Raw genomic sequence first — 11,603 nt, 5'->3', positions numbered from 1 at the left:
TGTCAACCTTTTTTAGCTATGCTAGCAGCATCACTCTAGGGGTGGCAATGTTGTTTGGTCTGTCCACCAGACGGAAATATCTGAACTATCAAATGTCATCAAATTGTATGCAGACATTTAGGTCCCGAGTCGATAAATCCCACAGACTTTGGTGATCCCCTGACGTGTCCATCCGTCCATCCATCCATTTCCTTCTGCTTATCTGGGGCCGGGTCGCAGTGGCAGCAGGCTAAACAAATATATATATTCAATTGTGGAGAAAATACTCAGTTCCTTTACTTCAATAAAAGTAGTAATACCATAATTCAGCAGCAATACATAATATGGAGGCTTTTTAATTAGGTTAAAACATGCAAAACCACTGGCACAGTCATCGGTAATGCTTCATGGTTGTTGTTGGACTAGATAGGCACAAAAATAATATAATATAATTATGTTTGGATTGCGATACAATAAGATGGGAAATTAAGGCCTGATTTATAAAGATCCTCTGTAAAGTGAAAACTTTTGTTTCCTGTTGTGTTTCCTGAGTTGAGACGTGGAGACGTTTGGATCTTTTTCTGGATCCTGACTTGTCCTCCCAGCCTGCTGACCTCTGACAGCGGCCCGAGCAGCGCTGCACATCTCCAGCAGCAATTACAGCAGCATCTAGAGACCGTTCTGTCATCCGGACGTACCTGCTGCTGCTTCTGCTGCACATCACAGCTGCCCCACATCTCATTATTCATCCATATAGGTCTGAATAAGGAGCCTTCAGCTGGTCAGGTCTGCTGAGCTGGGACCATAACAGTCTGTCTGGTAATCACAGGTTTACATGAGACACAGTTTGAGCTGAAGGGAGACATTTTGAGTCTGGAAGCTTCATCTTATCCAAATGTATTACAAAATGTTTGAAATATCAGCATGGACTTGAACTTGTCTTGTAATGCTGCTGCCACATTGTTTGACGTGAACACTAACAAGCAAAAGTTCTCTCAGAGACTCTGTGTCCCAGTTACATAATATATACTAACTCCAAACATTTTACACTCACAAATGCCAACATGCATACAAAATGAATGATGACAAATGAAGGTTCAGCTCACAGCTGTTAAAAAAGCTGCTTTAAAAAAGTTAAAGCCTTTCATAATTGTCCTTTAATGTTCCTGTATCCTTTTTTGTATTCTGTAGTATTTATCTACCTACTGTACTGTGCTGTGTCTTTTTAACATGAGTACATGTATGTACTGTACATATCCACCTGCTTTATGTATGTAAAGTAATCTATTGCATTAATCAGTCAATATTATTAAACGCCAAAGTGTGCAAACCCATTTTCACAAGACTGCTATGTTGGTAGTAGCAACCGAAGGGGGCGGTAATGCGACATTAACGAGTTCGTTTTACCATTAACGACACGAAGAAGGAAAACGTCAGCAGTCCTTGGTCCAATCAGTGGAGCGGCCGCTGCAGTAATCCCCGCCCCCCAGATAAACCGCCATCATGAAATCAAAAACAAGAAACTGACAGATGAGACGCAGTTCCCTGGTTTATAACACGGTAAACTTTTAGCTTCTCAGCTAACGTCAGGTGGCGAGAGTTTGGATATTTGGTGACATTCATGTGGAGTTTGTTGCATGGCTTCATCAGGGTGTAAATGGTTCATATCGTTATTTCTCTGTAATTACCGCTCAGCTGTGAGTGAACGTCACTAACATTATGGTAGCTAACATCAGTGTTAGCAGGCATTGGCTAGCTACATGGAGCTGTTTACTAGCGAACGTTAACGCTTGATTTTTAAACTCTTTTTAAACCAACCGACAAACACCGGGATGGCGCAGAAGCGAATGTGGAAGTTGTAGTTTATACCTGAGCCTGGTAGCGGGCTAACTTAACGCGCAGTAGCTAACATGTTTGAAAGGTGTATTGTAAAGTTACAGCGCGCCAATCTGCTCGGACGTTTATTGTGAAGGAATAAAGACACGAAACAGCCTTAGCCTGCCAGCATGGAAGACAAGTGAAATATGAATACTAAGCCGAGTGTTTCCTAAGAAACTTGGAAAGCTCTACGTCTCGTATTTCATCTCCAGATAAAAGTTGGGTTTGAAATTAAGAGAAGATTCCGTTTATTGTAAGTGGGTTGATGGGAGAGTCATCCTCTGCTATTGCTGTTAGCTGATTGCATCTGTCCAAGCTGCCAGACACCATTGAACATTCTGTCGTTTTTATGGACAAAAGCTCCTACCTGGTCAAAGACGAGTTCACAAAGCCTTGTTTTAAGATTTAAAGAATTATTAGAAGCCAAATTACTGTTCGGCATACGCCTAGTACTCCAAAGTGCATTTACTAAAATAAGATTTATATCTGTTGATGTTGATGCTGTTGAAAGACCTGGAAAACAAGTGGACTTTGAGTTTGTTTTTATTAAATTGGCTGATTTCTGAATTAAATTTTTACTTGATGCCCTCAAACAAGAGTTATCTAATCCCACAGTTTAAGATAATACAGATCCTTAAATAAAAGATAAAAACTCTTCTTACAGCAGCATTGTGCAGGTACTCTGACGCACCTGTCACATTCAAGCGTGCAAAGATATTTTTTCAGTTATTCAGTAATCGAATACAGATCCTTAAATGTAAAGAATATAAACCTTTATTCACAGAAATTGTTTTATTTCTGTGCATGTCAGTCAGATCAGTGTTGTGGTTCTTGATTCATATCTGGATACAAGGCTGTATAAACTTAAATCTTAAGCTTTAGTATCATTTGACTTGGGGTGTGCATTCACAGTTGTGTATGTAAAACACATTCATTCCCAGACCAGCATGGGGGGATTACGGTGAGATAAACATGTTCATCTTTCTCCTGTCTCCAGGATAAATTGATACTCAGACAGACTGAGGCAGTGCCGATATGAGTGGCGTGGCGGAGGAAGCGATGGACAGCTCTGCAGTGTCTGAGGAAGAAGTGGAGGACCAGCAGGAGACGTCACAGGAAGACCAGTCGAGTCTGAATAAAAGCCGCTCCAAAATATCTGGTAAAGGAAAGAGGACAGTTTACTCCCTCTGTTCAGTCTTTCAGTCAGCAACTTAAGTAACACCTCATACTGATGAGATCTGCCTGTGGTGGTTAGACCTGTGATACCACTTTGACACACTTAAGGGATTCCCCCTGTGTTTGACAGCGATAATTCGTTAACATGCTTTCATACAGGGAGCTGTAACCTGTTAAATCTTGTTGCCATAGTTTGTGAAAGACATGGGTGTTTGGCTGTGGTTCAATATACTTTGCTGTTACTACGAATAATTGAACCAGACTTAGTGTTAATATATCAGAGTTAAACAGATTTGTTGCCTTTAGTTCATTAAAGGTAATGTTTACTGGTGGTACATTCAGGAACAGGATTTTTACTGTTCAGCCATTGCTCAGTCCCTGACTGAAAGAAGCCAATAATGTTGATTCATTTTTCACTTCTCACTTTGTTGTTGCAGCTGCAGGTGAAATCATTGAGGGCAAGCGGGCAAAGAAGACCGTTGAAAGGCTCGATTTCCAGGCACCAAAGCAAAAGGAAAAGCTCAAGATTGGAGATGGTAAATATTTAACAGACAGGACTTGGGGTTTTGTTTTAAGCTTAAATTGTGAACATTTGTCATTTTATCCAGACATATGCTGATATGTTTATGAAAACTGTTGGCTTGTTTATTTCCCATTTTTTTCAGGTAGTGGAGATAAATTAGGAGACATTCCACGCACCGGCTACCAGATCACCAAGATGAAACCAGCTGACCTAAAGCCTCTGCACGTCATCCTGTTTGACAGACCAGGAAAGGTACAAACATCTGGATGATTTAAGATGAGCCGATATTGAGACGGAGACATAGGTTCAGTCAGTAGGAGGGAAGTTTATGATTGAGTCTGTATTTTCTTATTTATTATATTATTTATCATTAAGATTGCTGAGCATCAGTGAAGAGAGACTTTTCCTTTCAAAACTTTAATATAAATGCACAGTGGAACACGTTTGTGCTGTAGTTCTGATTGACGGGTTGTTACTTGTTTTATTTAGGTGGAATCATCTTTCAGTGGTGTTTCGTTACCACCTCTGCTATAAACAAAACTATTACAAAAATAGAGATACAGAGAACACTAAGTATTATTACATCGAATTATTGTTTGTTCTTTTAACAGATGGCCACATTAAAGAAGAACTTGCGTCTGTTTAACGGCTTTCCTTTTGATGCGGACAGCGAGCAGTACACCAAAAAACGAGAAAAACTTCTCAAGTAAGTTTCTGGGCAGAGACACTTCTTCAGTCATCATGTGGAACCAGAGAGAAAGAAGTGGAAGTCATTTTGGTTTTCTTGTTCAAAACTATCAAGATGACGAATGAAAGATGTTTGTAACTTCAAACTGCTTTTCATGAAACTTATCAGGCTTTATTTACTCATTATACTCCAGATTCTTCTTGCTTTATTTTGTTTCCCCTTAAACTCACTGTTGCCTTCCTGCATTTCAAAAGGGTGCTGAAACCTCCTGATGTTTAAATGTAAATATCAGCTATTACACATATGTGTAAGTTTTCTTTTGGTTGAGCTGAGCAACGAGGTCAGATTGTAAATGTAATGTTTTAAACCTGCATAGTATTGTCTTCGGTTTGTTAGCTCAATGAAAGTGAAGGAAAGTTTGTTCTCAGAGGTAGAAAGACCACTGTGATGAAGTGCTGTCACAAACTCACAGTTTTTTTCATTCTTTTTGAATGCAGGAATTCAAATTTTACCAACACCAAACTGAAAGTTGTCTGCGGTGTTTTGGATCTGGAGAAGAAAGGAACCCACTCAGATCTGGTCGACAGGATCCTGACTTTCCTCATCGCACCGAAAAACAGCGGGAAGGTGAGCAAAGAGCTCTGGGGCTCGTAGTTTCATATTCTTTTGTCCCCCTGCCCCCACAGGAGCTCGGTTGAAGAAAGTTGAGGTGAACATTTTGGGTGTTCTTAAAAACTCATGGCCTGTATTTATTGAACCTCTAAAAGTGAAAAATTGGACTTAAGTGAAAGATAACAGTACAGAAACAGAGGTGAGAACACACCGTCTGAGACATGTTGTGAATTAATATGTTGATGATAACTGTGTAGTTCAGAATAGGTTCATTTTAGCCTACTTTTCAGTCTTTTTTGCATTCTTTAGGGAAGCAAACAAACAACTAGCTTAAAACTGGCATGCATCTTCACTGTCGACACTTGGTATTAAATTCTCTTTATTATATATTTTCCCTGGACCTCATCCACCGGCCGTAGAACTTCTGTCTTGTTCCAGTTTACTTTTCCTTTTAATTGCCATTTTAGTCAACATTAGATTGTTAAGGGCAACTGTTAATTGCATCTGGAGATTTTAAGGATTTCACACACAAAAAAAATAAATCTATTATTTTTTGCAGAATAACCCACCACCAAGTACAATGTAAGGATTTTTTGTAAAGCATGAACAATGGTGAATGTGCAAAGGTAAATTCTTGTCTCTGATTGGCTGTTCCTGCTTGTTGCATATGTGTGTTTGGTCATGTGATCACTTGAGAGCCGCATTGAAAGGTGACTCCGACAATTTGTTTCCTGCTCAGTTTGCTCTTTTGAGCATTTTGAAGTGAAATCTTTGAAGTTTGATAAATATGGGCCCAGATGTTGAGCACATCGATGACTGGTTTGTCCTGTCCTTTTTAAAAATGGTTGAGCTCATTCTCAGACATTAGTGAACAAATAGACTTGTGCGTGCACTTGAAATTGATTTGAAATGGAAATCAAAACTTGACCACTAGGGACGTTTTGAGAACGACATTTTATACGTTGAAGTCTCTTTCAGGAAGTAGCTACTCATCCTTTACACTGTTTGTCCTTTGGCAGCGTCTGCCAGTGAAGAAAAAGAGGAAATCAAAGAAGAAACTGTCCGGCGACGACATGAAGGCCAACACCAAGAAGAAGAGCAAACCCAAACCCAGGAGCTCGTCGTCCAGTCCCAAGAAGTCCAAAACAGGAAGCAAGTCCAAAGCCATCGTCATGGACTCCAGCAGCGACGAGGATGACGACGAGGAAGATGAGAAGGCGCGGGCTTCCGCTGAGGCTGAGGGATCAGATACAGAAGACAAACCATCAGAGAAAGAGGAGGACCAGTCTGACAAGTCAGAGGAGTCTGCAGACGGAGAGGAGGAGGAGGAGGAGGAGGAGGAGGAGGAGGAAGAGGATGAGGATGATGATGATGATGATGAGGTGAGCCTGTCTAGGTTGAGCACAAAACTGGAAACTAGTTTTTCTGGTAAATCTCCAAATAAGCTAAATGGAGCCGAAACAATGTTGATTAATTGATTAGTCAATCGACAGAAAATTATTCGTTATCAATCATTTAAGAAATGTTTGAAGCAAAAACACCAAAACAACTTGTTTATATTGTTTGTTTATGTGACGGTAAACTGAATAACTTTGTGTTTTTGACTTTTGGTCGGACAAAATAAGACATTTGAAGGCGTCACCTTGAGCTCACGGAAATTGTGATGAACATTTGTAACTATTTTTTTTTTTTTTTTTTAGACCAAGGGATTTATTGGGAGAATAATAAGTGGTTTAATTAATATTTTAAAAAAATGTTGTTTGCAGGCTTAATATACAGATTTTTACCTTGTCATGTCCTTGTTTAATTAAAGGGACCCTGTGGAGTTTTCTTGTAAACTAAACAAATTATGTTACTCACCAAAACGCATTGTGCGAATCCTCGAGGTCTAACAAACATGTTGCGTGTATTTCCTTCATCATACATTTGCAAAGCTGATTGTTTTTAGCGTGCACAAAATAAACACCCTCTCATAGAAAAACAGCTCCGTGACGCTACTAGAGGTCAGAAACTCCACAGGGAACCTTTAAAGAAAAACTCAAACTGGATTAATAATTCTTAATAAGATGGAGATCCTGCACACTGATTTTCATTCTGTTGTCATTTCAGTCTCCCAAATCAAAGTCAGGCAGAGGGAAGTCAGCGCCCAAGAAGTCAGCACCAGTGAAAAGACAGAGGACACCAGCGAAGAAGACAGGTCCTCCAAAAAAGAGAGCGAAGAAGGAAGTTTCAGATGAGTCGGAATCTGAAGCCGACAGTGAAGCTGATGAGAAGGTGAAACACAAAGTCTAATAAACAAACAGTCACATTTCTTCTTCTTCTTCTTCTTCTTCTTCTTCTTCTTCTTCTTCTTCGCTTGGTGTTTGGAGTTTGCTCTCAGATGTCTTGAGATGTTGTTAAGCTGATGTTTGTCTTTTGTTTTACAGCCCAAAAAGAAGAAATCGGCTCCAGCCAAACCTGCCGCCAAAACCAAGAAGGCCGACAGTAGCAGCAACAGCAAAAACAACACAAACACAGGTTATTATAGATCATTACAATTTTATATTTACCTAACTGATAACTGTTTAGCTTCGTTATGGTATAGTTTTTCTCAATCAGAGCTTTTGAATGAAATGAAAGTACCCAAAGAGTTGAAGTGTGACAGCTGCGATCTTGCAGCACTAATGTTAAACTCTGGAGAGTATGGAGGCCGCGTCAGCATTTCATGCTAAAATTCACGTTCACGTTCCAACTGACTTCTAAAAAGTGAAATTGAAAGTAAAATTAGGCCTAATTAAGGTTCTAAAGTGCTGCAGTTCTTGTTTGTACCATGTTTAATGTCCCTCCAGCACCAAGCAAAGCCTTTAATCCTAATGGCTGCCTGTTTTAGACAAGCATTAAATTCAGAGGTTGACTGAATATGTATTTTTATATATTATGTCCCACAACATGTGGCCATTGCACTGCTTTACAGTAAGTGTGGAATGACGTGCATTAAAAGTGCTTCTACTCGTGCAGCTATAAGAACCAGAACTGGAAACTCTAAATGAGCTGTAGGTGTAAAGCTGAACGTGTTAAATCTGTGATAGACTGTCCCTTCCAAAGTCAGGAGCTTTATCACAGCATCCCCTCATTTTTCTCCGTCCTCTTCTGTGTTTACCTGCAGCAGAGGACAGTTCAGACGACGACGAGCCGCTCATCAAGATGATAAAGAAAACGCCGACTAACGAGCAGCTGAAGGAGACGGTGCAGAGCCTGCTGAAGGAGGCCAACCTGGAGGAGATGACCATGAAACAGATCTGCCAGAGGGTGAGAAGACACTCCACCGCCTCCTGCATTAAACGGGGGAGGCGCTGATGCCTTGAATTTAATGGAACGGGGTCTTTGCATTATGTGTCATGCTGTGAGTGGGGAGGGAAATCATTTGTGATTTTCCAATAGCATTATATTGTATTGTATGTTTTAAAATGTATATTTTCATTTCATAATAAGTACATGTATTTTTTCTCGTGTGTGTGTTTTAGGTGTTTGACACCTACCCAGACCACGACCTGACCAGCAAGAAGGACTACATCAAACAGACCGTCAAATCTGTGAGTACACGCACACACACACACACACACACACACACACACCTAAAGCAACACCATTTATATATTTTCTTTTGCTACCATATGACATCAACATGAATTAAAAATACATTGTTTTATTATATTATGTTTGTTTTTGTTTGTCTTCGTATAAAAGGATCCCAGTTGTGTCAGATCTCCTTGACGCACAGAAAGCTCTTGTTCTGAGGTCGTTGTTTAACCGAGTGCTAGTCATTTAATCAACTCGTCAATCAACTGCAGTTGTGGTGATCAATTAGTTGTTGAGGTCATTTAAAAAGCAAAATTGTCAAACAGAAATCATAGATCAAGAAAATCATATTTAGTTGCTGCCTCCACTGCTGGAAATTGTGAACCAACACTTGTTGAGAAACATGCAGTTCCTGCTGGTGTCCAGCAGAGGTCCATGAAGACCACAGATCACTTTATGCCCCTGAGGAAGAAATAAAGTTTACAACAGGAAATGACTGTAGAAGGAAGGAGATCAAACTAAGCATCATCATTTAATCTGCTGGTGCTGAAGAGTGTGGATGCACCTCTGAAGCTGCTGTAATAATTTACTGTATGAGATCTTGACCCTGATAGAAATCTAGAATTCAAGCAAAATGAAACCATCCACTCGGGACTTGCAGCACTCGGAGCCAGAATGTTCAAAGTGAACTTGTTCACTGCAGCACGGTTTCTGTTTGAGCTTCTGTGGTGTTTGATTCAGAGGTTCGATGGCTGTGTACACACAGATGGAGCTTAATGATTAGTTGATCAACAGAAGATTACCACCTGTTCTCTGCTCTCAGCTTCTGTTTTTTCATTATTGTAAACTGAATATCTTTTGGGTTTTGGACTGTCGGTCAGACAAAACAAGACAAGGGGATTTTTTTTTACTACTTTTTGACATTTCATAGATTAAACGGTTAACCCATTTATTGAGAAAATAATTTGTAATAATAATCATCATCATTATTTGCAGCCCTTCACACAGACACACAAACAGTTTTCAGGCTTTCACTGTTGACGCAGGGACTGTTTTGGGGTGTTGACATGTTAGCAGGGTGGATAATTTAAGCGCCTCTTTTAACAGCTGCAGCTCTGACAGGAAACAACACGTCTAGCTGCATAACCAAATGTCATGCACTGATATGGCGTCCACACAACGCCTGATACTGAGCCAACAAACAAAGCAGCCGTGTTCTTGTTCAAAGTAGAGCGACGAGAGTAACGCTGTGTCCCAGATCCCACACTACAGATCAGAATCAGAAATACTTTATTGATCCCTGGGGGGAAATTGTACAGTACCGGTGCTCCCATTCAAGAGTAGAAAGCAGCAAAAATTTAGAACTAATAGTGTGTACAAAATATAAAAATAAGAAAAGAAAAAATATACACATTTAAAATATTTAAGTGATAAATAAAAGTAAAAAAAAAAAAAATACAATAACAATGTATGTATTGCACTGTTGTGTATGACATATATGTATTGCACTGAACATTTAAGAATAAATAGTGAGGTAGTGTATGAACAGATCCAGGTTTCTGTTTCTCCTGAGTGTCGACACTCAGAGGGGGGAGTTGAACAGTCTGATGTCCACAGGCAGGAATGATTTCCTGTGTCGCTCTGTTGGACATTTGGGAGGAATGAGTCTCCCACTGAAGCTGCTCTTGTGTCCGACCAGTACGTCATGGAGAGGATGTGAGACATTGTCCAAGATGACCTGCAGTTTGTTGAGTCTGTTGGAGTCCGCCACCCTCAGCCTGCCGCCCCAGCATGCAACAGCATAGAGGATAGCACTGGCCACCACAGACTCATAGAACAAGTTTCTAAGCAGCTTTTAGTATGTGGCTAAATCAAGTGTACTCAACACACACAGAATGCAAACTGAACACGGTACATATTTGAGTGCACACTAAAAGATGCAGCTACTCACAGCTGGAAAAAATAAAATAACATAAATTGTGGGTGGTGGTGAGATCAATATATAATGAAAATAATATTATTGCAGTTAGTCTATCTAGTTTATCTATAAAAATATTCTATATTACTACGTTATCAATATAGAAAAGTTATACAAGTTTTTGTCTGCACAATTATAAAACAAAGACGCTTCTCTTTTTGTCTGTCTGTGTAACTTCATGCTGCTTTAAATGTTTCCTCACAGCTCATCACATGAAGATCTGAAGAAGAATGAAGTCGGAAAACTGACTGAAAAGCTCCTTTTTCATTAGTTTCATATCAGTTTGTTTTCATACAAAACAGTTTTATACATGATTATGTTTCTTTTTTATTAATGTGTGACTTGTGTATAGATTTTCAGATTAACAGTGTTCATCAACTTTTTAAGGTTCTCCGGCAAAGTAATGATTCATGAGAAAACTGACATCAACAATATCAAGTTGTCGTGTTCAGGCAGCAGAAGAAAAGAAAGTCTTTATTCATGTCAGATCTGATCTTTGCTTTTGACTTCACATGTTTATTTCAGGATTAAAAATTGTACATAATGTTTCTAATTAGGTGAAGCTATTTTTGATTAACACACTTTAACTCCATATTTTGTCGAGTCTGAAAACAGTTCTGAATTTTTGTTTGTTTGTTTCCTTTGGTTGTTTTAATGTTAGTCAGTCTTTTACAATTTAAACTCCTCATTAATTGTGCTGAGTAATTTAATTACTGATTAAAATTGTACCTTTTTTGAACAAAATTGTCTTAATGTGGTTTGAAATTTGTGTGTGAAAATATCCACTGTTCAGAAGTCACCAGATATCATTTTCCTTTCGCTTATTTAGACTCATTTCAAAACGAACTCTGCATGCGAGACCCCCGCAGGACTCCAAAAATGTATGATTTTTGGGCAACAGTCTTGTGAAACTGAGGCTGCCTACTTTTGTGATCTCTGTGTAAGCAGTGCTCACAAATCGCTTTTATAAAACAGGAGTCTGGTTGGGGAATTCTGGAAATCTGCAACTTTGTGTTGCAGTTTCTGTTTAACTCTTCAAAAGTAACAAAGTACATTTACACAAGTAATGTATTTAAGTAAAGTACCACCACCCCCCCCCCCCCCCCCCCTCACTACACGCCCTCCCTCGGCAATAAAATGGAGGTCCTTTTCCCCTGAGTTTCGCCTCTCAGGCTGTTTTACATTGACGTTGTATTCAATTCTTTATGGCT

The 11,603-nt window shown here is 39.4% G+C and overlaps 1 protein-coding gene across 2 annotated transcripts; it reads left to right on the top strand.

The window, feature by feature from the left end:
* The first annotated feature begins 1,502 nt into the window (after nt 1–1,502).
* Nucleotides 1,503–10,965, top strand: dek (DEK proto-oncogene). 2 transcript variants are annotated; one of them, XM_070912684.1, is made up of 12 exons: nt 1,503–1,539; nt 2,855–3,016; nt 3,471–3,569; nt 3,699–3,808; nt 4,168–4,262; nt 4,742–4,871; nt 5,876–6,238; nt 6,966–7,130; nt 7,283–7,373; nt 8,005–8,144; nt 8,360–8,428; nt 10,597–10,965. In XM_070912684.1, the coding sequence occupies exons 2-12, from the start codon at nt 2,893–2,895 to the stop codon at nt 10,606–10,608; spliced, it is 1,398 nt and encodes a 465-aa protein (XP_070768785.1). In that variant the 5' UTR covers nt 1,503–1,539; nt 2,855–2,892; the 3' UTR covers nt 10,609–10,965. The 2 variants fall into 2 exon arrangements, with proteins under 2 accessions (XP_070768785.1, XP_070768783.1); XM_070912682.1 differs by having other exon boundaries at nt 8,002–8,144.
* The last annotated feature ends 638 nt before the right edge of the window (nt 10,966–11,603 follow it).

The sequence above is a fragment of the Enoplosus armatus genome, chromosome 9 (assembly GCF_043641665.1).
Source record: "Enoplosus armatus isolate fEnoArm2 chromosome 9, fEnoArm2.hap1, whole genome shotgun sequence".
In the NCBI taxonomy this organism is placed as follows: Eukaryota; Metazoa; Chordata; class Actinopteri; order Centrarchiformes; family Enoplosidae; genus Enoplosus; species Enoplosus armatus.
Note: the sequence above shows the minus strand (reverse complement) of the source record. Positions and strands in the feature narration are given on the sequence as shown.

Coding starts and splice junctions, on each gene's coding strand:
- dek (XM_070912682.1), top strand. CDS start 2,893: ATGAGTGGCGTGGCGGAGGAAGCGATGGACAGCTCTGCAGTGTCTGAG. Junction 4,872..5,875: donor CACCGAAAAACAGCGGGAAG/GTGAGCAAAGAG, acceptor GTCCTTTGGCAG/CGTCTGCCAGTGAAGAAAAA. Junction 6,239..6,965: donor ATGATGATGATGATGATGAG/GTGAGCCTGTCT, acceptor TTGTCATTTCAG/TCTCCCAAATCAAAGTCAGG.